General features: G+C 41.7%; 1 protein-coding gene across 1 annotated transcript; it reads left to right on the forward strand.

Moving 5' to 3' along the window:
• Positions 1-23,937, forward strand: LOC310876794 (polyunsaturated fatty acid lipoxygenase ALOX15B-like; the record flags this gene model as incomplete). Its single annotated transcript, XM_083790448.1, has 17 exons — positions 1-144; positions 630-834; positions 1,957-2,038; positions 2,249-2,371; positions 2,825-2,928; positions 3,450-3,622; positions 3,900-4,043; positions 4,242-4,445; positions 5,039-5,122; positions 5,295-5,461; positions 6,859-6,980; positions 7,133-7,233; positions 8,144-8,311; positions 8,398-8,563; positions 12,311-12,354; positions 23,431-23,566; positions 23,921-23,937. Exons 1-17 carry the CDS (start codon positions 10-12, stop codon positions 23,935-23,937), a joined length of 2,175 nt encoding a protein of 724 aa, XP_083646574.1. The 5' UTR covers positions 1-9.
• Between the last annotated feature and the right edge of the window lie 2,292 nt (positions 23,938-26,229).

Below are 26,229 nucleotides of genomic sequence, written 5' to 3' on the forward strand. Positions count from 1 at the left end.
TAAGACATCATGGCTGAGTACAAGCTAGCAGTGACAACAGCAGACGAGGCATTTGCAGGAACATATGACCGGATATATGTGACGTTGTTCGGCACTGAAGGGGAGAGCAAACGCACGCAACTGGACAACGTTGAGGCAGGAGAGGTACAGTATTATTGAAACCAAGTGTGGCAGGTAATATTCAGTGGTGGGTTTTTTATTTTACTTAAATGACCACTAAATGTACTTGGCTTGACTAAAAGTTGGCATGAACATTTACCAAAAGTAGAAAGTACTCATTGTGCAGAAAGTTCCATTTCAAGTTTTCAAATGTATACAAATCTTTTGAAAATAGCAGATCTAGAAGCTCACAATGCGTCACATTGCGAAGCATTGTGAGCTTGTAGTTCGGCTATTTTCGAATGGCCGAAATGTAGGGTATGTTTAGCCTACTGTATGTTTTGTGTGTGTGTGTGTGTGTGTGTGTGTGTGTGTGTGTGTGTGTGTGTGTGTGTGTCACAGTGTGTGTGAAATTGTGAATATACATTACAATGAAAGATTTGTTTCCAAATACATTGGTATCATTGGTTGCATATACATGAAATATGCAACCTGTTGCATATCTTCCTATACATATCGCCAACCAACAGACGGGGAACTACACTGTGAGAGCATCTTCGCCTCTGGGCCAAATCCTTGTTGTAAAGATTGAAAAAGAGCCCTTTTTACTGAACCCAGAAGACAAATGGTTCTGCTCCAAGGTGGCGGTGACAACGCCAGAGAACGATGTGATCCTCTTCCCCTGTCACCGCTGGCTGTCCAGGGGGGACCCCGTAGAGCTTAGAGGAGGAAGAGGTACCTATGATGGTCCAAATGGACATAAGGTTTCTTAGCTGCTCATTCACCCCCCAGTGTGTGTGTGTGTGTGTGTGTGTGTGTGTGTGTGTGTGTGTGTGTGTGTGCATGTGTGTGTGTGCGTGTGCATGTGAGTGTGCTCGTGCGTGCATGTGTGCCCGCCTTTCCAAACCGGGTGCAGATTCTTGATAACACAAACAACAAAGGAAGCATGTTTGGCACACGTTTGTGCCACAGTCAGCAGCAATCAAGTTTGACCTATTGGCCTTCGTCTGCTGGCTGACCAGTTGTTGTTTGACTATAGCCAATCGATTGTGCGCTTGTCTTTCGGGCTTATGGGATCTATACTACTAAGTAGCCAACTACAACGCTTCTGTCCCAACAGTATATGGGATACTGGTGCGGCTAGCCAATCGCAGACATGCACACAGTACATATTAAACAAAATGTCATCGTCTATACACAGGCTTATGTGAACACCCCATACAGTTTTTAGGTTGCTTGATTCAGTAGATTTTTGATATTCATTTTCGCTGCCCCACCCTCTTCCTATACAAAGACATTGCAACTTCAACCTCCATTTTAACCATGATAGAGTCATCCAAAACACCTGTCCTTTTTTTCTGGTGACTCATAGTGTCCTCCTAATATGTGAGGTGCCCATGTTTTTATTATTATTGCTTTTTTCATTTATTTTTATAATTTGAATTTTGTATTCTTTCCCTGATGTTTTTCATTTCCCCAAAAGAATATTAGAAATTAATGGAAAAAAGCAATAAAAAAACCGGAGGGCAGTATCAGTCAACAGAAAAAATCACAAGTGTCATCATGGTAAAAATTTAAGTTACAATGGGTTTGTGTTGGAAGGGGGCGGGGCAGCTACAATGAATATCAAATATCTTAATACTGAATTGAGGAACTTTAAAACTGTCTGGGGTGTTCACAACATAAGCCTGAGTAAATGATAAAAGTATTTTTTTTTAAGTGAAATATCCCTTTATTAGGTTCTTAAGAATTCCATATAGCTTTGTGTTCTAACCTTTCTAGTAAAGCATTCCTTTGGTGTTTTTGCTGTATTGGATTCTTTATGATCTGTTCTTTTTTGTCCTGTTCTTTTTTCAGCCACAAAGCTTTTTGAGGATGAACATTCTCTGCTTATTGACCTTCGGAAAAAAGAGTTGTTATGTCGCCAAGCCACGTACCAGTACGTTTTTGTGTCCGTGCTCAGCACAAATCAACGTTACGTTGCTGTTGTAAACCTTATATTTTGTTGTGTGTGTATAAACAGTGTTGCCATAAATGTTCTCAGCAAGTGAAAGGGTCATACAACACTTTTAGACTAGCTTCGGAAACCCAGGCGTTTTTATTTCCACCAAGCACTAGATTTTACATGCTGTCATTTCTCGGTCTACAGGTGGAAGACATATGCTGAAGGGCTGCCATACATCAGCAATTTCAAGGATAGCTCGGAGCTCCCAGATGAAATGTGCTTCAACTTCAAATATAGATCAGAACGTTTTATTTCCAAACAAACAACGTGAGTTAATAACCCGTTTCCCAATTCCACAGGAAACATGAAATCCACTGGACATGTTCCATATTGGCATAACGTGGAAACAGAAGGCGGTGTCGATTTCCGCAAATTCCGTATTCCATTAATTTCTCTCTGTGTGTCTTTCCACGGCTAATCTATATCTTGCAATTTAAACCACTTGACCCAATCAGTGCCACATTTCTTAATGTGCACACTGGTAGTAGGCCAGGCATGTAAATAACCTGCATATTTTTCTTATTGTAGTTTAATTTCTTTGTGAATATTGTGCACACACAAACCTATGCAAATAAAATGTAATATTAATTATATAATGGATATAATTCTAATCTGAATAATCACGGTAGAGTAAAAAATAAAAGGTTGTGGGATCATCATCTGTTGATAACTATGTGCAGAGTCAGAAATGTACGTTTTCATCTTTCTGTTCATTTTCAGTAATGCTGAACTCGTACTGAAGGGCCTAAAAGACTCTACTGATCAGTGGAAAGACCTTGAGGCCATGAAAAAGGTCTTCTCCGTTAACAAGACACCCATCTCTGGTATGATTGGCCTTCAGGTTTGCAGTCAAGCCCCCATTTAGAATTGAGGCAGATTAATTTAAAAATAAAATACCTAGTGGTGCTCAACTTTCTTCATGTCAAGGACCTCCAGAATTATATATGTATTTGGCTGCGGAAAATATGTTGATCCATGGACCCCTCCAGAAGCAAAGATTTGAGTTAAAAACGTTCGCTCTGAAAGAATATATATTCAAAGATTTGCCACATTTTTACAAATTTTAAAAAATAGCAAATCTACAAGCTCGTAGCGTGGCACTCTGTGCCGCACTACAAGCTTGTAGATTTAAAGTATAACATAATGCTTAAAACACCAAAAGGGGTTTCCGTCCTGAATGGGTTAATGCATCATTCTCTATTTCCACATGCATAACAGTGCAACATATCCGCTTTTTCTTAATACCGTAGTTGACCTTGCTCAAACTGACATACTTTCACAGCTTCGTTAGAGACATTACAATACATTAATTCATTAAACAATAAATTTAAACTGTTCCTTCCAGAGTACGTCTATGAGCACTGGATGGAAGATGAATTTTATGGATACCAGTTTCTGAACGCAACCAATCCAAATGTGATCTGCCGCTGTTCGAAGCTTCCCGCTAACTTTCCAGTCACAGAGGAGATGGTGAAGGCCTTCTTAGAGGATGGCAGCTCTCTGCAGATTGAGATGATGGTATGGAAGTGTAGTAATAATAAAGAAATGTATAGCCGCAAGTATATGTATACATGTATAGCTGCGAGTGTGGATCACAGAGACAAGACCAACGTTTCGGACAGTCAAGCTGCCTTCTTCAGGGTGAAGAAGCTGTCTCTCGAATTTCAATATTATGACAAACTATAGTGATAAACACATGTTATAGTCAGACTAGAGGCTATTTTTCCACAGATATGAATATAGCCTAAAATTGTTTGAAAACCACTGCCGTAATCTACCCGTTTCTCCCATACAGAAAGGCAACATATTCATCTGTGACTACAAGAACATGGATGGATTGCCCACCAGGGAGGACAAAGGTGCACCGTTGCCTCTGACGCCTGGTCTTTGCTTGTTCTGCATGAACTCTGAGGAGAAACTGATGCCCATTGCAATTCAGGTATTTTGCTGATGTTCATGTTCATATCCCCACTGTAAAGAGTCAAAGAATATAAGTCACTGGATCATTATTTGACACATGGCACTTTACCAAAAGTGCTATTCTAACCAATATACTTTGGTGAAAAAAAAGTGTGCAAAGTTCCAATGACATATTGCATTAAAATGTATAATAATGTGTCTTTTTGACATCCTAAAGCTGAATCAGCAACCTTCAGAGGAAAATGCAATTTATCTGCGTAGTGACCCAGAGACCGACTGGCTGCTCGCCAAGATCTTTCTGAAAAATGCAGATACCCTCCTAAATCAGGCTGTCTATCACCTTCTGAATACTCATTTGCTGGCAGAGGTCTTTGCAATTGCCACTCTGCGATGCCTTCCGGGTATTCATCCCATCTACAAGGTGCGATCACGCGTCGAGAGATTGTGCAGCTATTTGATCTGTTTGTCTCTGGTCCCGTTTTCATGGCCCAAACAGGGCATTTTATTTCCGCTTCAAAGTCAAACCTCTCAGACCATAAATCTTTGTAGCACAAACTAACCGTGTTGTTTTAGTACATTTTTTTTTAAGCCCCTCCAGTGTTACATTTAAATAGAGTTTATATTATACTCTATTTTCATGAAGTTATAATATGGGCTAAATATATGTTTGTATATGAATGAAGCTTTTGTGAGTAAGGTCTGATAAAGGCTGTGTCGAAGCAATCTATACATAGAAAGCCTTGATTGGGAGCTTTGCAGTGTTACAGTGTGCAGACTTTATATTGCCCTATCCACTGTTAGTCCTGCACCTGCCATGCCATCCAGTAGATGTGCCAGTTTTATTATTTCTTCAGACCATATAACAAAAGCCATTACTACAGTATACTGCAGCTTAATTATCAACCCTCTGATTAAAGTATTCTATGAAAAATAATCACATTTGCACTTTGTGACAGATCACTTTTTTTTGCCTTGAATATTTGACATCAATATTCACCTTTCTATTATGTCCAGTTGCTGATGCCTCACTTCCGTTACACCCTCCAACTGAATGTTCAAGATCGTGAGCAACTCGGGCCAGGAGGAATTATGGCCGAAGTATGAACCCTCCACAAGGATAGAAATATATTCGTGTATATACAGAAAATACATTCACAAACATGAAAACTTTAAACTTGAATTACCGGTACTTATTTTGAAAATCATTGTTGGTGTTTTAGTAAGGGATACTACTAGCATACCGGTACATGTACATGCTGTCTTTCTCTAGAGTACACTGGCAACAGAGGGGATTACGGAGCTGATGAGGAGGGCTCATGCTCAAACAACTTACAACTCCCTGTGTCTGCCAGAGAACATCGCAGCACGAGGACTGGAGTCTGTCCCTAACTGCTACTACAGAGATGATGGACTCAAGCTGTGGGATATCATCACCAGGTGAACAGAATACAATTTGCTGTTATGACTGAGGGCTGAAACAACAGAGCTTCTTAATACAGGAGTATTAGAAGCAGGAGTTAAACTCCGGCGTCAGTGCGGTCAGATGTAGAGTTGCTGGCCGGTTACAGATGTCGCAGACGTCACAGGCGTTGAGCTTGAGGCCGAGACATCAGCGGTGGCAGCAGTCACTGTCTTGAAGTTGCAGATTCTGCTCGGCAGCTAAGAACTTCTGCTGAGGCGTGGCAAGAGGTGGCTAGTGCGTGAGACTCTGGCGGTGGCGAGAGCCTCCGTGAGAGTGTGGAGGTCGCGCTGCTGCCGCAGATCAGCATGTGCACGCATCCACTTGGGTGACGGCAGACTGCTGGGCGAGTGCTGTCGCTTTGGCATGGGATCATCTTTGACCAAAAAATGCACAATGAAAAACATGTACAGTACTGTATGGCCAGGGTTCATGGCCATATATAGCGTGTCTTGAGTGTAGACTGGGTTTGATGATGTCAGACTGACATATGCGTGTTCATATATGGAGACGTGATGTCACGATGCGTGACCATATATGGAGACGTGATGTCATGATGTGTGACCATATTTCAAGGCGTGGGGTGATGGATTGACTGACGAACTTACGGGAAATGCAGGTTTTCATAGTAAATGCGACGTGCTGTCGCAATAACTGCTGCTATTGCAAAAGAACAGGTTACTCTCTCTCTCTCTCTCTCTCTCTCTCTCTCTCACACACACACACACACACACACACACACACACACCCCTAGGTAATTGTCTTAAAATAAATAGTAGTCTCTCTAGAGAAGTGGTTCTCAAACTTTGTAATTTAAAGGACCCTCAGTTTGGTATATTAGGCCCACATACATCTGAAAGTGTAACATTTTTATCAAATGGACTCATAAGGCTCCATCTGGTTCCATTTGTAAACTCTGAGTTACAGCCCTGTGTTAAGGCCCATTTGGTTCCTAATTACCAATACTTTAGCTGAAGACTCCCTGGAACTCCCCACCCCCCCAAGGACCCCCGGGGGTCCCCGGAACCCACTTTGAGAACCACTGCTCTATAGAGAGAGGGAGAGAGTGGGGGAGAGAGAGAGAGAGGTGATAGATATGCAAATAAACTGTAGGCTGCGGTAGACCGGCACAGAGTTGTTTTCGTCTGCGGATGTAAGAAGAGGGAATAATAACCTTCCAAACACTGGATAAAGGGGAGTTTTAAGCGTGCATGTGCGTGCATGTCGGATCCGTATGTAGGCTCCGGCTGTATGTGAGTAAAAGCAAAATAAATAAATAAAAATATTTTTAATTACACGATTAAATGAAATTAAAGAAAGGCGAGGTCCGTCGTTTTGGCAATTGCTAACTACCGGTACTGTGTTTCCTCTCCAGCTTTGTGAAGGAAATAGTGCGGCACTATTACCCCTCAGACAGTGACGTGTGTAAGGACACCGAGCTGCAGGCCTGGGTCAGTGACATATTCACCCATGCCTTCTTAGGAAACGAGAGCTCAGGTAATGTAACTTAAAGTGTCCTTCCAGTAGTGGTCGGGTAAACATCACATTATGTGAGTGAATATTTACTAACTAGACTGGACATTGACAAAAGCGTATATACCGTATGAAAATGGCTGCTGAACGGACGTGTCGGTAACTCAAACAAACAGGGATTCCTGCGACCTTTCTCAATGTGGAGGAGGTCATCAAGTACATCACCATGGTGATCTTCACAGTGTCAGCTCAGCATGCCGCAGTCCACGGTGGCCAGGTGAGACGAAGGGATCATCAACGCTTCCCTGACTGTGGGAACAAGTACATTTACTTAAATACTGTAGGCCTACTTAAAGAGACACTTCACCCCTTACCAGATCTTATTTTAATGATGTTTGGGAGACAAGAAACACTCCTGGGGTCTTTATGTGGGTAAATGTGTTTTTAGATATTTTAGTATTTCCATGTGTCCTTATTTCCTGGACTACATGTTGTCTCAATAAGACAGCCCTTCCCCTATCCACAAGGAGGAGCAGTGCACCAAAGCATTAAGGGAATTGTAGTCCAGGAAGGAAGGGAGCCCAGTGTCCATGACATCATGGAAAGGAAAGTGTTTCTTGTCTCCCAGACATCATAAAAATAAGATATGGTTGGAAAAGGTCCCTTTAAGTACAATTTTGAGGTGTTTTCACTTTACTTGAGTATTTCCAACCTTACAGTACTTTTACTTATTACACACTGCATCTCAGATCCAAATATTGTTTTTTTCTTTTTACGTTTACTCCACTACATTTATTTGAAAGCTTTAATGCCTACTAGTTACTTTGTAGATTTGGATTATTATTACAAAACATGCCTGGCCCTTTGTAAGTAGCCGATCTACAACCTCACAATCGTCAACGCATTGTGACCTTGCAGATCTGCCATTTTCAAAAGATCTGTATACATTTAAAAACTTGAAATGGGACATTATGCACAATGAGTACTTTCTACTTTTGGTGCATTTTGATACCAGTAATACTTTTGTACTTTAACTCATTTTGAATTCCAGTCTTTTACTTAATTCTACATTGCAGTAATTCATACTTTTACTTGAGCTAAACATTTGAGTACTTTTCCCACCACTGCACAGATGTATCTTTATGGATCAGCCGGGCAGCCCTGATAGACTTGTCTCTCTCTTTTAGTTTGACTACCACAGCTGGATGCCAAACAACCCTCCCATGCTGCGCAAAGCTCCTCCAACCACTAAGGGGAACTCTACCACGGAGACCATTTTGGAGACGTTGCCAAACAAGGGGATCACCGCTAGGTGTCTGGCAACCGCATGGATGCTGAGCCAGAGATTTGACTTTGTACGTTCCTAACATTGCATGAAAGAGCGCAATACTGACTCCACTACGTTTCACAATAATTGCTTCTTCCTATCATCTTCCCTCAGGTTCCTCTGGGTTCATATACGGACGAGTGCTTTGACGAGGCGGCGCCCAAGCAGATGATCAAGGCTTTCCAAGAAGAGCTGTCCCGCCTCAGCGTCTCTGTGGCAAAGAGGAACTCCGAGCTCCCCGTGCCCTACAACTATTTAAACCCAGCTGAGATAGAAAACAGTACATACGTTTAAGTAGGCCTCTGAATGATTATTTTTATTTTACTTATGTTAATACTGTCCTCCTGTGAGAACATAAATTAATTCATGTTTGTCATTGTAGATCCACTACACTCAGTACATAATGATATCAGAGCTATCTCACTGGGATTCTGATAGTTCTGGCTCGTGCGTCAACAGACTGTCCTTGTCTCGCTTGGATTGTAAAGGCATTACAATACACCTCCCTGTCATGTTTCGCCTTTTTGAATATTGCTCCATGATTTCAGAACACAGGCATTTCTCTTCAAATTGTGTTAATACAATTCCTGCATAATGATGTACCACAGTATGTTGTGACGACTGCATTACTGCCACAGTAAATATCAAGCAAGTGATAATGTCTTTTTGGAATTCAAACTATTAAAATACTGCCCACGTAATAAACTCTCAAGGGATGAAATGAAACATTCTCTTCCCGGGGACCTTGCTCTTTCTTCTCCTTGTCTACCGAATCCAATGCCGATAAGGGATGACAGAAAAACATCGGGAAACCCAAATCACCGGTAGCTAGTGAGCGGCCTCCTTTCCCCTTGCAAGTCTCCATTGGGACTAGAATGCTGTGGCTGACACGTTTCTGTGTTGTGCTGCCGCCACCAACCAACTGGCTACTTGGCAGGGTAACAGAGTGGAACTGACCGTGGTGGTGCTGGCTGCCCTCCATGTGTGCCAGCTGAGCTTAGTCCATCAGAGCTGGACAGCCCCTCTCCACAGAGAGGCAATGGGCTGCACACTGACAGAATAACAGCAGTGTCCATTCAGTGTACAGTGGTTCTCAAACCTTTTAATTTCAAGGACTCTGAGAGTGTACAAATGGAACCAAATGGACCCTTACACGTCCATTTGGTTCCATTTGTACACTCAGAGTTGCACATACCCCCATTTGGAACGCACTCAAGGACACTTTGAGACCCACGGGTGTAGGTGTAGCAGAGTGTTTTCAGTAAGCCAACATCCACAATAGCAGCACCGGCTCTTTGACCAGAATGGAACAGAACCTTCATTATTATCATCGGTAACACCTGTGAAGGAAGTAGGGAAGGGGCCCCATTGGTTCTTTCCAAAATGGCATGCGTGCATATATACACCTGTTCTCTGGACATTGCAAATGTCATTTTTGTACTAACGTTCTGCAAAGAATATTCGATAGTCTAAAAGGGAGGTGCTTTGATCCCTGCATGCAATGACTTTGTATATCACAGTGGGTGCCAGGTGACATCCAGCATGAATACTGTATAACTGCAATGGGTCATGTAAATGTGCTTGAAATTTGCAGTGATTATGGAAATGGTAAGAATGACAAGGTGCCTCCTCTCTATGCAGACCGTGTAATTGTATGCCCTCCATGAGCTTATAGATGCGATCATGCAGTAGCCTACTGTACATCATACAGCTTTGGCAAATAATAAGTATAATTCAGAAATACCATCCCACAAACAGCAGAGTATTTGATATAGGCTAGAACATAAAACATAGATAGATCATTATAGCACCATATACTTATACATCATACTTCTTTCCTAATGGCTGATGCCTGGTTAAAGTTTACTAATGTTGAACTCCATGCTTCTGATGTGTTGAAAGCAACATGCACCAAGCCGCCAACACCATCAATACGCAGCAAGCTACATCCTTTTGTTCCCATAGAATGGAAGTGAACAGTTTTGACATATACTACAGTATGTGTGACCATGTTATTTCCTTGAATATACATAAAAAACACATATTTTACTGAAAAATACACCACAATATGCTAAAATCGGTTTGCCAGACATCTACCTGTACCTGGAATGCAGATCGCATTGCGACGCTTGTAGATCTGCACTTTCTGCGGAATCCCCCCCCCCTCTGGTGAACTCTACCAAATCTTTCACACAATTTACTATTTACAATTCAGGTATTTAGCATTTAGCAGACTCTCTTAATCCAGAAACAACCTCCTAATACTGTCAGTCGGATATGTTCCAATATGCATAGGAAGCTTTGCCATCTGTAGTGATGTGTGTGTGTGTGTGTGTGTGTGTGCCTGTGAATGTGTGCGTGCGTGGTAAATAATGATAGGATGCAATGATTGTTTTCTACACAAGATATATGGAAATAGTAAGAATGACAAATTGCCTCCTCTCTATGCGGACGGTGACATTTTGCTTATGAAGTCGTGAAATTCAATCCTTACCGCAGCGGATAAAATGCCATTCGTCAGTGAAGATGACATACCATTTCTCATACCAAAGAGACTGACAGCACACTGTCTTCTTAGACAGAGTTTCATTGACCTCAGGACTTCATGGTTAACAGAGATAGATCACAAATCCATACATTTCATCTCTTAATTGACCCCGCTGGGTCATGTCTATAGTACCCCGGGGTTGTTATTTATCGTCTCTCAACATGCTTGTGCCAGTTGGAATCCTTTTAGGAGATCGAGAGGCCATATGAACATTACGCTTGAGGGAAAATCATGATTTGTGATATATTTCATCTTGGCCAAAAAGTTTAAACTCTAAATTAGACCACTTGCGACACTTCTTGATGTTCAGCACATGCAGTAGGCTATACTGGACCTAATTCCTTTCATCCAGCACTGATCAATTAAATTAACGCAGCATTGATGGAGATAATACTCCCACACTCAGACTTATTAGCTGTTAAATTAATTCTCAAATGCTGTGCTGCGGACTAGACTACGTGAAGTGAATATATGAGCGCTGTAGGCAAAATATATTAAACTCTGATCCATGACGATTTCCTCCATAATTGTTCTATAATGGTGTTTTTGAGCATCTTTGCTAGCAGTAGTGAGTGCCGATGCAATGGTTAGGTGTTGAGGGAGAAGGGAATGTAAAAAAATGCAAAGAATTTTAAAAACTCTTTTAAAGTAGAAACCTCGACAGCCTGACAGATTAGACGAGATGTCGACGAATGAGCATTATGTTTGTGTTTTCATCATACTCAGAGCTGCTTATGATTCGAGTCTCTGTTGATCAAATTTGGAAGCCTTAAAGATGAAAGAAGTTATGGTTTCTCTACGTGTGGAGGTAGATATAGTGGGCAGTGAGGTATTTTTTTATGATTTTGTTTTTGTTTTTAGTATGGTTGCTGCGTTGTTGTGGATTTACAGCTACATAAAATCCTGCGCCTCAATAGCCATAAGTTAGTATCATTAAATTGTTACTGCTACTCACCATCCAAAAATAGAGGAACAGGGGTAAAGCGTTTGACAGGTTAATCAAAACGCATCAGTCACATGTCTCTTTTCTATAAATCACTTTTTTTATGCTGAGGTTTGCACTTCATCTTGGTTATTGTCTGCTGTCCGAATGTTCCATCATATGCTGCTTCCACAGGAAGGGGGCCATAGAAAATGCACATAGTTCGGAAAAGAATATATGTAATATAATAATAATAATAATAATAATAATATATTTATTTTAGTATATTTATTATTATTATTATTACTACAGTATATACATTCAGTACAAGGTGTATCCATAACACAATGTCACAATTCTGCTTGAGATAAGCTTGCTGCACTGGATCAGGTATACAGGGTATACAGTATATGGAAATATAGCCAACCTGAACCATGCAATTTATAACTGTAATTAAAGTAGCTCGGCTTTAAATGAGGAGGGACATGTAGAGAGAGCGCGTGGCGCTGCATGATAAGTGGCTTCCGCCTGCGTATTTTCCTCTCCTCTCGCCTCAGTCACTAATGCCAGACGCCAAAGCCGCGACGGCTCCGTTAGCGCGGTAATCACGAGATCAATGAGTGCTAAACGACCCAGTGAAAGAAAAGTCCATAATTTCTATGGCTCCATTGGGGAAGGAAGGGCTGCCACGCGATACACATTACAGTAATTTCATCTATTTACATTTTTTTGGTTATGAAATATGTTTTTGAAGTCCCTAGTACTCCCTGTACTACACGGATAGCATTGTACCCCAGGGAGAGTAGGCTACATTGTACATAATCACTATTATCAAGGCATTTAGCCTTTTAAAATGTGTTTTAATCTGCTAGAGGATAGCCTTTGGCAGCAGCCACAATGGTACGGTATATTATATGACCGATTGAATGTCCCTCAATGTCTGCTTGAATGTGACAGTCATCCCATCTGATGTCCCAGTGTATTCATTGTCCAATATTATAAAGCCTCACCAACAGGCCACTGAAGGAGATAGAGAGAGAAGAGGGGTGTGTGTGTGTGTGTGTGTTTCTATGTTGAGCTGACAAGGACTGGGTCTGCAGGTTTTAAGCCTGTTCATCACCCTTACACTATATGACATTGTATGACACATACTGTACACACACACACACACACACACACACACACACACACACACACACACACACACACAGTTCAGACTCCGTTTAGTCTCTCAACCGCATGTCCACCTTTGAGGGTTTGTGTAAACACAAACTTTGAAGACAAAGGTGAGGACGCAAATTGTGATTGGCCGGAATGAGATGATGTATGATGAGAACGCCCCTCACTCACAGGTGTGGTTTTCATATTCTATCCTGATTGATCCTACAGGTGTCAAAACATGGTTCACTTTTAAACCACTCTGATATCCTGGTGCACATGGTCTCTCCTTTGTGTTAACCAGGCTGTCTCGAGCTATGGGACTCCTCTGAATCATTCAGCTTTTCCTGCCACTTATGGCGCCCGCCTGGCTGGATGAGCCAACATATGGCTGCCAGAACCCCAGACTGGTATAGACCCATAAATCACTGATGACAGCACATAATGAATGCAGGTCTATCAGAAAGGGATGATTTGCTGCCCTTTCTCTGAAGCGACAGTACAGTATACGTTTGGCTCTGGAGACATAGTTAAGAAAGTTCAGGAAAATAAAGAGTAATTATACACATGGTTTGGGCTCGATAGACGGTTTCCAAGCAGGCAAAAATGATTCAGTTTTGCACAGCTTTGTGTGAGTGCGTGTACCCCATAGCTATTGGCGATTGGCTGAGCCACGGAATTGAGGATAAAAGGTGATTGGCCGGATTGTGGTGATGTATGATGATAAGAGCACCCACCCCTCACGTTATTATTTTTATCATAATATTATTATTATTATATTATTATTATCATAATAATCACACGGTGTGTGATTATTATGATAATTTTTTAACGGATTTAATAAATAAGCTGATTGGTACTTTTGAACCACAAACCTTACTTCTAATAGCCATCCATGAGCCGAGATTGCGATAAACTGGCATTTACATAACGTTTTCAGCTGCCACCACAATGACGCATCGGAAATAAGAGGGGTGAATTTCTTATGCATTCAATTTAATTATTTACAGCTTTTACCCGAGAGACAGATGCCTCATGCCTGCAGGCAGTTGTAAATAAGAAATTGTTCTTAATAACCTGCCCAGTTAAACACAGCTGAAATAACTGTAATAATTATTTGCACTGGCCTTTTCTTTTACTGCTATAAGTACGAACATGTTCATACCTCTGGTTGCGACGCCTCCGTCACCGATTTTTGCACCCGGCCCCCATAGACCTCCAGTCAAAGTAGGATCTTCAATGCCTCGTATCTCTGAAACTACGAGCGCTGTCAGTGGTTATGAATGATGATCCATCCATCCGAGGTTGGGATGGGATTTGTGATTTTGTATGGCATGTTAACGTTTCTGGCGAAAGTGCAATGCAATCTGAGCGCTGTGTTGTCAAGGACACCGTCATGGTACCCGCGCTCCTCAAAGCCCCTAGGCCTACCCCCAGTCTCCTGATCTTGCTACCTTACCGTCATTAGTTTCTGATCAGCACATCTGGGCCTCATAAAGTGGACAGATGGAGGGTAGATGAGGCCTGTCTTTAAACTGGAACCAAGCAGGTGCTCACAACGTACAGTACAACGGGGATGTATTTGCCTGCCTCTCCTCAGACATTGTTGAAAGCCTTTAGCAGAAACTAGCAGAAAATCCTTGGCGCAACATTGAAGTGTAAATTAGCACAGATCAGAATCAGATCAAAGCCATTTTTGTAAGGGCCGATTCATACTCCTATTTTAGAGCCGAATAAAAGTCAGTTCGGCGCTGTAGAGCCTACAATTTCACGTCATTTGAGGTTCGGGGGGGCGGGTACCGTCCTAAAGTCGGCTCTTCTGACGAGCCAAAATCATTTCGGCACTACAGCGCCGAAACAGCGGTAAAATAGGAGTATGAATCGACCCTTAGATGATCTTGGTCAGTTGACGTGAAGCAGTATAACGGGACCACATACTTCACTGACCGGGGTCCCACAGGGGTCTGTACCTGGCCCACCTTTTTTCCTAATCTATTCAACAAAAATGATATGGTCGATGAATGTTTGCCTATGACATGCCCGGAATATAGGGAAATCAGGGACCATGTGGTTAACACCTTAACAGTTTAAGGACCCATGACGTAAATCACCCACCGTCAAGTCCAAGTGAACGGTCATGTGCCCGAGACGGAGATTAATCAATCTCCGTGCTATGAAAACGGATCGTATCGCTCCACAGCCGAGATGCGCTTGTTGCACAATCCTCGGTGTTGCAAAACAGTGACACGTCATCGAAAATGTTCCTCCCCTGTTTAGCTGACGACAACGAAAATCTTAAAACATGAATAACTTGCGATCTAAATCATCCCGCCTAATTATAAAAAAATATCCTGTGTTTGACGGCCCTTCACGGTCCAGTCGCTAGTCGCTAGTCGCGATAGATGTATTCTTGCCTCCCGTTGTTGTCGATCGCATTTTGTTGTGGCTAACATCCGGTCCGTCGGTATAGTGCTCCGGGCGCTTTAAACGATGGGCACATTTTATTAATTGATTAAATAGGCCTGGGCCATTAAATAGCTCACAAAGCTGCCAAATTACTTAGTTCATGGTGTTTTTACAAATAAAACTATATATCTGCAGAGGAGTTTGTATTTTTTACACTGTTTTCCAAATGCTTTCTCTAGAAAGAGTCAATCTGTCAATCTGTCGACCTGCATAATATGATATCATATATCTCTCTACGCCTTTTTTTCCACATAGTGTACACACACACACACACACACACACACACACACACACACACACACACACACACACACACACACACACACACACACACACACACACACACACACACACCACCAATAGACACATGCACAGATACATGCATTTTTACCTCAAAACTCTAAATTATCTTGCAAGCCAGAGGGGCCGTGAAACTGCCAGGCTGATGGGAGGACAGAGGGGGATTGTGGGTAATTTCATGTCACATTTCCAGCATACTTAGCATAGACAGATAATAACTTATAGCCCACACCCCTGTCTGCAAATACTAAATTTGTATTAATCTGAAGGTTATTCTGATATTTCTCTCTTTTTTTGTGTAGACATTTGCATAAAATACACAATTTGTTTATTTTTAGCTCACTGGCTTAGCTAAATCATTAATTTGACAATTATAGCACTGACGTATGGCATGGAAGCCAGCTCATTAAGAAGCACAACAGACTCTATTCCTTGGACAAAGATTGGTTGCAGTTCACTAAGACATGACTTATTGTTCGTCTGTGGTTGGCTGAAGAGTGCCAGCTTGGCGTAATCAATGCTGGGTGAGGTGCATAGATAGGGATGAACAATTCATCTATTCCACACACACACGCGCGCACACACACACACACACACACACACACACACACACACACACACACACACACACACACACACACACACACACACACACACACACACACACACACACACACACACACACACACACGCACCCCTCCTTCACATCTCTCTCTTTTCCAAACGTTCCAAACTACATTAAACTTTGTTATCACTCTTCCCTCCAACTGTCTCCGTCTTCACTTCCTGTTCTTCTCCTCTTTGTTTCGCTGAGTTCTGATTGCAAACTACTCAGGTGAGACAGTCAGTAACCCAATAGAATAATATTAATGATGTCGTTTGGCCCAGGAGCACCCGTCACTGAATCTTGTACTATCATTCTCTTTCCTTTCCTCTCATTATCTCCGCCAGGCAGTCGTGATGGGAACTATCGTTCATTTCAGTGACTCGAGTCGTTTTGTTCTCGTTCACTAAAATGATTGGTTGCTTCACCGTTCACCATTCAGTGCTTCCGGTTCCACCCGCCTCACTAACGAAAGAGGAACATCTCTCTTGAGCCAGTCATTTGATCAAAACAATGCCAAAATAATGAATGTCTGATCTACCCCAAATGTTTGTGACGCATTGAGGACACATTGAGGAGCCTCTAAAACTCTAAACAACACAGAGTCAAAGGTGATTTCACGTATAGTGCCACAAGTATTTACTTTATTTAAGTGTCACTGATGTTGCAGAAACAAACAGGGATATAGGCTACCATTCGTCTGTAACACAGAGCTGTTTCTTTTTTTCTTTGCTTTGTACTTGATTCTGTTCTGTGAAGATGTTCAAATAAACTAAATTTAAAAAACGAATTGACTTTAAGGGCGCGTTCGGAAATGCGCACCGGGAATGTGGTCAGTTTGTTGAGTGTGGTGGGCGGTGACGTCACAGAGTGCGTTTAGTGTGCCTTATTTACGAACGAATGCTGTGACGCATTTGAGGTATCTTTCCTGTTCTGAAGAACGAAAAACCAGCGTGCAGCAGTGTAGGAAAGGGTCAGGATACAGATGTAGCGAGGTTAAAGCAGGCGTCTTTATTTTTCAGTAAAAGAGCAATCCAGCGTCAAGACAAAAGGTACAAAGGAAAAGTCCTCTGGGGAACTCTGGAGTAAAAACACACAGCGACTCGTTTTAGCCAAAAGTGAGCACCGGATCCAGCAGGCCAACACTGATCAACTCTAAACCTGTCCTTTTATTGGTAACTAGCCCCTCCTCTCCCTGACATCCGGAGCTCTTTTCCGGTTGGAGAGAGGCGGGACCTAGTAACTAAAGAACCTGATCCTGGTTTTTAGCTGGAGCCGTAATGTTTAGATTTATAACCAGATACAATGAATACATAGTTTAAAACTTAACAAGACTTAAATGTAAACTGTGAACAGACTCTTATCAACATGGTTAATCATAACTAAAGGTATATGAAACGGAAACATAGGAAATGTTTAACGGAACTATAAAATAAAACTGAACATTCTCTTTTAAGAGGTAAATTAACACGGTGGAGCGAAACACTATATTCTTATAGTACATTTTAAAGGAGACAAGTTGCACTCACTATTAATAGTTTCATGACCGATTGTTGAAAGTCCTTCTTTAAGTTTAGCTGTGGAATAGTTTTAAATCCGTAAGAGTTTTAGTGACAAAGTGGAAAAATGGGCAGCTGGTGACTTCACTCCAGGGTAGCGAGTGAGAACAATAGCTTCGGATCCTGGTGTGAAGTGTAAACACATTCCTCTGAGTTTACAGAGGAATCCATGTATCTCAAAGTAGTTTGATGAGACAGTCTACTGACTTGTTGATACTAGTACTTTTTGGTTCATGGAATTATACGACACATTCACACGAATCACACCGGACAACCCCAGCTTCAGGGTAGGGTCGCTCAGTGCGTGCACTCGGCACACCCGATGCGCAGCGCACTGGATTTTCGTACGACAACGCACTGAGTGCTCTGAATAAACGAACGACAAGAGAGCACACCAGTGCGTTCAGGGCGCATTTCCGAACTCGCCCAAAATATTATGTGTGTGGGAGGGGCCTATCTCTTAGGAAAGAAAACGGCATAGAGATATATATGCAACATCCAGAGGGTCACATGCAAAATCCCTTTAACTTCTGGTCAAGTGTCCATAGGGAGAGACCATAGACTGTAAAACAAAAATATGGACAAAGCGTTCTCCGGGTCTGATATGGACGTAAGATGAAGCCTGTCAGTCCTTGAATTGTAAATCGCCATATTTCTAGATCCGTTTGGGCCCAGCTGGCCATTGGCTGGCCCAGACAACGAGGCGGGACTTCCCCCCTTCTTCTTCGATATTTTGACTCGAGTGTGGGGTGGATTCCGATCATAGACTGTAAAGGTAGCCACGCCCCTCAGAACATATTCAAGTTTAATAAATGGGACCATAAATTTCCAAAAAGAATATTATGACATGAGAAATGAGACTTTAAACTAGTGACTGGACGCAGAAAGTATTCATGACCATGTTTATTAAGGTAATACAGTAGGTGAAGTTGGGCCCAAATACATGGACCTCTATGGTTTTTTTTGGGACCAATGACAGCGCCACAACAGGCTTCACTGCCCTGGGAGAGACAGAGACACCAATGCTTACATTTGAACCATATCTTGTAGAAATTCTATTACCAGCTTCCTTGCACCCTTATGGCCGCAATCCACCATGACCCAACCCTGCACAGCCCTGGGTAGGCAACCCAGCCTGGAGTTACTGTATTTGCTTCGAGGAGCACACTTTTTTAGTTCCTAGAATTCTCCTATAAATGTATTTTCAATTGACATAGCCACACATTCCTCGAACCTTCACCATTCTCAACTTTCTCAAACTCTGCTCATTCTCCATCTCTCCCTACATTTGCTGTCTCCTTTTCCCATCTTTCTTATGATCTTTTATCAGTATGTGACGCGTTCACCATATTGTCCTTTCAAAAGTAGACTTTTCTGAGGGGTTGTATGATTCATAATGGCCTCTTTTTTATTTTTTGCAGAGGCTATTGATTTAGTCTGGCATCTCCACAGTCAGATGCCCCCCCCCCCCCCAACACACACACACACACACACACACACACACACACACACACACACACACACACACACACACACACACACACACACACACACACACACACACACACACACACACACACACATTATTCATTCAACTTGTATTGCCTCTGTGCCAGCAAACAATGGCTCCAGAGGTACAGTGCACTTATGCAGCCACTGTCAACAGCCTTCCGCTTCATTTAACGACAAGCCCTGTGTGCCATCCCTAAAAATGTCCCACAGTCGCTGCAGTAAGTGAATGAAAGTGCGTCTGTGTTCATTCACTGTTCATTTCCCTAAAACAATAGAGAGCTGTGTAAGGCAGCAACAATGGTTGTTGATCAGAACTGTAAAGAAAAAAGTTAAATAGTGTTTGGCTGTTTGCCAAATATGGTAACACATTTCAGAACAACGCTATGAGTTTAAATTGGCATGCATATAGGCCTAATCACTTCGTAACCGGGCAAGTACCGTAGATCAAGCAGATGGACAGATGAACAATACCCTTTTGCAACACAGTATAGGCCTGCCGCCTATACCTGTATCCTCAAAATGTGACCAATACCTTAAAATATGTACTAAATATAAAGTTGTCTAATGGACATCACAATTTATAGTTTGACATTGTCAGCCCTGTCAAAAGTAAGTGGGTGGTGTTCCAGCGTCCAAACATTGATGGCACAGCTAGCACTCTCATCATTAAATTGTCCTCTATAATTCTTTCATTTTTCTTTAAACACAATGTAGTATACTTGACATTGTCAAATAGCACAACTCTTTACTTTATTTTAGCCATTTATTCTTGGCACCCCTGTGTGTTACTACCAGTTTTACTCTTATTTTATTATTCTCTTTTACCGTTAGTTGTATATCTTTGAATCCGCCCTGTGTTTCATGCGGTACAGATATGACAACTGAATTTCCCCCATTGGATCAATAAAGTTCTATCCATATGCACGCACGCACGCACACGCACACGCACACACACACACACACACACACACACACACACACACACACACACACACACACACACACACACACACACACACACACACACACACACACACACACACACACACACACACACACACACATACACACACACCTGTCTGTGTGTCCTTCTGTGTGCATGTGGGCCGTTTTTCCTTCGCATAATGAATGAACAGATCATGGACAGTGTGGGAATGATGATATGTTCCTATATGGCAATATACAACGGCACAGTAATATCCGGCAATACATCACCATCACTCCGTGCATCACTGCAGCGGCTGGCAACCCTGGAAGCCTGCATGGTCCCATAATACCAACACATCTCACTGCAATACCCCCACATATACAGAAACACCTGTTATCCTTATCAATTCAGCATAAGCCAAAGTATGGGATGGAATGTAAGTTGGAATGAATGTTGTTAATACTGTATAGGTGGGGCGGGGCGGAGCAGCAGGATTTCTTATCTTGGCAGAAACCAATATTAAATTATTCCCAACAGGCAAAATTAGCTCTTAGGATGTAGTACTTTTTCTATAATTCTATTTCGGGAATATTTTAAATGCTTGTGCGTGTGCGTGTGTGCGTGTGCGTGTCTGTGTGTGTGTGTGTGTGTGTGTGTGTGTGTGTGTGTGTGTGTGTGTGTGTGAGACGCATGTATGTTTTAGGCATGTTTTCTCTGCAAACTTCATAGGGGCCTGATGAGTTGCATGCATTTCGAGTTAATTTCACTGTCAGGGACTTCAAAGCAAATCCCTCACTTAATTGCATAATTAAATATAACAAGCGGTAATTAACTATAACACAAGCATACGTACACTGGAATACAATTCATAACAAATTACAGATTGAATAAGGGAATACTTAATTTATAAAATAACATACATGATTGGCAAACAAATAGGGAAGAGACCAAGGCACTCTTGTGGGGGAAAAAATATAAAGTCTGGATAATGCATGGCAAGAAAAGAGAATCTACGCTTTGCTGCAACAATGCCTTCATCAGGCTGACTAAGTAGTCTACACTCTAGTCTACACTGTACTACACAAAAGTTGAAGTATTCAGTAGCCTATGAGGAGAGAGAGAGAGAGGACATCTGAGATACATACACTTTAGATGAGAGACTGTTCCACTCAGCTGCTCTGAGCTGCATAAGGACTCCTTAATTAAGGCCATCAATTAGTTCAGGAAACCAAAAACCCCAAACTTGAACATAAGCATAAAAATCTTCCCCCCCCACACACACCCCCCCCCCTCCCTCTCTCTCTCTCTCTCTCTCTCTCTCTCTTAAGCCTCAGATATGTTGCACCAAGCCCATTGATCCCTTACTGTTAATGTATTCTCTCCCCCCCCCCCCAGAATAAATCATCTTACATTTTCCCTCCACAGATATTATGAATTCAGCAAAAAGTGAAACAAAGAATACGGCATATTATACCTGGATCATGGGTGTGTTTTGGTGTTTAGTATGAAGTCAAGAGCACAGCAGGATCGTGTCTCTGTCTCAACTTGTCCTCAGATCCATCACTCACTCACACGTCAGCGCTGCTGGCTAAGTTCATTGTTTGACAGGTAAAAATAGGATGAAAGCGTGGAACATCAGTTACTTTCTTGATTTCACACCAGCTAATCCTATCCTATCCTATCCTACTAATGTTATCTAGCTGTAATTGATCAGACAAAGTGCCAATGCCAAAAAATTGTCCTGGCTATAACAAGCTCCAGGGAGTGTACGTGCAAAGTTTCACACACACACACACACACACACACACACACACACACACACACACACACACACACACACACACACACACACACACACACACACACACACACACACACACACACACAAACATTAGCTTCAGAGAGCCAATAAATTATTGTTACATCGATCTCTCTCGCCCACAGCATGCTAACTGCTCCAAAACGCCTACCATCCAATTGAATAAAGAAGAAAGGGAAAAGGACAAAATATTACAAATGGGAGTGAATTTATTAAAAAATACTAAGCACATTTCATCACTAAAACGCTTACAAAGCAAAACGGCTGTGTAGACAAAAAGGAACACTTTACAGATTCAAAGCTAACAGAAAAACAGAGAGAGAGAGACCCCCCCCCCCTCTCTCTGTTTTTCTGGACTAGTGTATTGCCCATTTGCCCATAACCAATCTTTCTCTTAGGAATTTAGGCTATACTTCCAAGCAGCGTGGCAAAAGTGGATAGCAGACAGTAAACACAGAGGAGAGCAGGGCAGAATGCTGATCAATAGGCAGACTGGACCTAGAACAACTTAATGTGAAAGAAAAGGTCAATGAGAAAAGTGAAATTTGGCAGGCGAGCTATAAGAAAAACACAATATGCATTCTTCCAGTGCTCTTGAAAGTAATATTTCCTAATACACAAAAAACTGAGAGAGGGAGTATTTTATTTTACTTAATTGATACCCGAAGGATTGGCCTCCAGTTAACCACGCCCATTATAGCGGTTTAAAATATTTTCAGTTGTCGAGATTTAGAATAAGATACTGTACTCAACTGTAAAGTGTTGTTTGAGGCAATAACTCAAATGTTTTGTATCCTATTTAAGCTCCGCATCCAATACAAATTCTCCTCTTAATGCAGCTCATCGTTCAGTCAGAGCAGAGAGTGTCTGCAGGCGGGTTCCTCTGCGAGTCAAATTGCTCCTTGGTTGGTGAAGCCTATTGTTTATCCCCAGGCTCCTTTAAATACTTAATCGTGGAACTGCAAGCAGGGAGGGAAAGAGAACGACATACACAAAATCATATTTTATATGGCTACCGAGGAGGAATTACAGTAAATCCTCGATCCTGTGTTTCAAGAATTTATATTGGATGCCGTTTACTATAGCTCCATTTGGGAGCATGAGCCTCAAATCTCCACTTTTTAATTTGAAGACACCTGCTCACAAACTAGATGGCCAATTATGACACCACACATTGGGTGCCAAGACGGCATCGATCTGGCCATTGTTCTGCTGAAGGATGGACATGGACATTCACAAATACGGCCTGCTGAGAGCAATTAAGGGAAGGTAGCCTATTTATCTTGCTGAATAACGGGCTCACTCACTACTACGGACTTGATCATTTGCAGAGATCTGCAGAGCACTTCATGCACTCCTGGCATCTCTACAGTGCCGTGTTGCTGTCCAGGAAGCTAGAGAAGACGGTGCAGGGTTATGATTTAACAGCCAAATCTGTGACCTACTTCAAATATCTTTGCCAGACATGTAGGTATATTGGTACAGTATGGTCGGTGCTGCAGCATGAAGAAAGTGTAGACGTTGGCACAATATTAAAAAGGTTAGGTCCCTGCAGACTGTCGAAAATATGATTAACATCGATTGCCACATTTACAAATGCCGTCAATTTCAGAGATGATTAAAACATTTTGCATGAGATGTTTGTTTAGTGAAAATTGTAGTTATTTAGCATAATAAACACAGATTACTTTTCGTCTCTCTGCTTAAGGCCTATTCATGTACTCCAGCTTTAGGTGATAAGGTGACCACCGAAAACTACAACATGATGTCACGCCATGGTGATAACGACTCACCCGAACACATCTCTGTTTTTACCAACAGGTTACCTCATCACCTAAAACTGGAGTATATGGAGATATAAGATATAACAATCTCCTTGGTTGAGTATTAAGCTGCCTCTGACAATAAGAATCCTTAACATCCCAAAGTCCAACATTGCACCACTCAGTTCACACGGGTGTGATTTCTTTGAAATGTGAGCTGTAAACATATTCCATCATAGTCACGTGCTTTTGGAGAGAAATGAGACAGACTCCATGCAGTCACGTTCAGTAGTAGAGGCCTGCAGAGGGGAGCTGTATGTGTCTGTGACATTTTCTGTCATTTGTCTGGAAAATAATTGTGTTGAAAATATTGTGAAAAATCGTATCATGAATCGTATCGTATCATGAATTAAAAATAAATTTCTGTCATTTGTCTGGAAAATAATTGTGTTGAAAATATTGTGAAAAATCGTATCATGAACCTCATATCGTGATATGTATCGTATCGTGAGTTTATTGTATCGTTACATGCCTGCGCTATACTGACTCAAACCCACAATTCAACACTTTGGTTTTAAGTTGATATTCATTTTGTATTCACTCCTCCTCCCAGCCAACACTCCCCACTGACAGGCCCTTTTGATTTACATCAGAAGGGCATGTGAGCTCAAACCCACAATTCAACTTTTTGGTTTTAAGATGTTGATATTGTATTCATCCTTAGGACCCCAAATCACACCTTGGAAAGCATGAGTGTCTATTTCAAACAAAGTGTTTTTTGACTGGGGGGGGGGGGGGGGTCATATTTTGACAGCAGGAATTGCCTGTCAAAATTTGACCCCCCAGTATTAGGTTGTATTAGGATGTTGTCCTACTTACCCTGGGCAATTGGTATTGTTGTACCCGGATTAAAGAATTAGCTGCTTTGCATTGGACTATTATATGTTTAAAAAAAGCTTAGCAACCCAAAGAGGGACACAGCTGCTTTTGTTTAACAAAAAGCCCCTGGCCATTGACCAGATGAGCAGAAAAATGTGACTACTTCATTACCCCCTTCCTCTACATACAGTATTTAATCACTAAAAACCTGTACTTAGTTGAAGGTCCACTCTTTTGCAGTGGTGGAAAAAGTACTCACATATTTTTACGTAGGTAAAAGTATCAATACTGAAACATATAATATTGAGTATGTCCGGAATTCAACATTTACTCGAATAAACAATATATACAAACGTATTGGCTTCAAAATGTACCAAAAGAAAAAGTACCAAGTACCATTTAAAGTTTTCAAATGTAATTTTTTGAAAGTAGCAGATCTACAAGCTCACAGTAGATCGGATATTTTGAAGTGGTTAATGTACATTTTGTAATAATAATCCAAATCTACAAATTAACTACCGGTAACTAAAGTTTTCAAATAAATTAGTGGAGTAGAATATTTGGATCCATGATGTAGTGATATAGAAGTAAAAGTATTGGAAAAGTACAAATACCTCAAAATGGTATTAAGAACAGTAGGACTACTTAATGTACTTATGGACAGTTACTTTCCACCACTGCTCCATTGTCCCTCGTAACGTTGGCTGAGAAGCTTGAACTTGAATTAAGTGAAAACGTAACTTAAAGTTCATCTGAAAGTAACGTAATATACTGTATGTGCTTTGTCTGTGTGCTTTGTAAACACACTCTAGTCTATCATCCAGGCCCTCGTTAGCTGGAGTTATCCAACCGAGGGCCTGTGTATCAATCAATCACCAATTATGATGCACTGTAGGAGAGGACTGATGCAGCCGTGCCGGAGGTTGGATACCGAGGGCAAAGATGAATGCTGGGTGATAAGACTAATGAGGAATTTGCATTTGCTCAACACTTTAATGTATGAATAGATGCACATTACTGTAAACAAGGCTCTGCAGCGGCAAACATAATTGTATAGTCCCACCGGGATTATTTCCCCGACGGTGTGGGAAAGAAGCTTGAACCTTGAATGCCCAGGTGATAATCTATTTATCAAGAGTGGGGTTTTGTTGAGAACGTGTTCTGTTTTTTTTAAGCAGTGCTCCGCCCTGCCTCACATTCATACGGTTATATCATTCCACACCTGATAGCAGCTGCCACTGCCTTCCAGGGACGTCGCTCCGCATGCGGTTGTGGAAGTCGAGGCCATGTCTGAGACCTTCTCAGACTGCCCTTTACCTAGCAGTGTGAACCTCACCTTGGACGGTCATTTAAAAATTATGAAAAGTAGAAGACAACTTAAGAACATAAAACAGCAACATGGTATTTTTATCCGCACATGCCACATTGTTATCCATATTCATAAATGAGCCTGTAATCTTCTTCCGCTGTGAAAGAAGATGAAAGCCT

This window comes from Protomyctophum parallelum (genome assembly GCF_964188405.1).
Source record: "Protomyctophum parallelum genome assembly, chromosome: 19".
NCBI classification, from domain to species: Eukaryota; Metazoa; Chordata; class Actinopteri; order Myctophiformes; family Myctophidae; genus Protomyctophum; species Protomyctophum parallelum.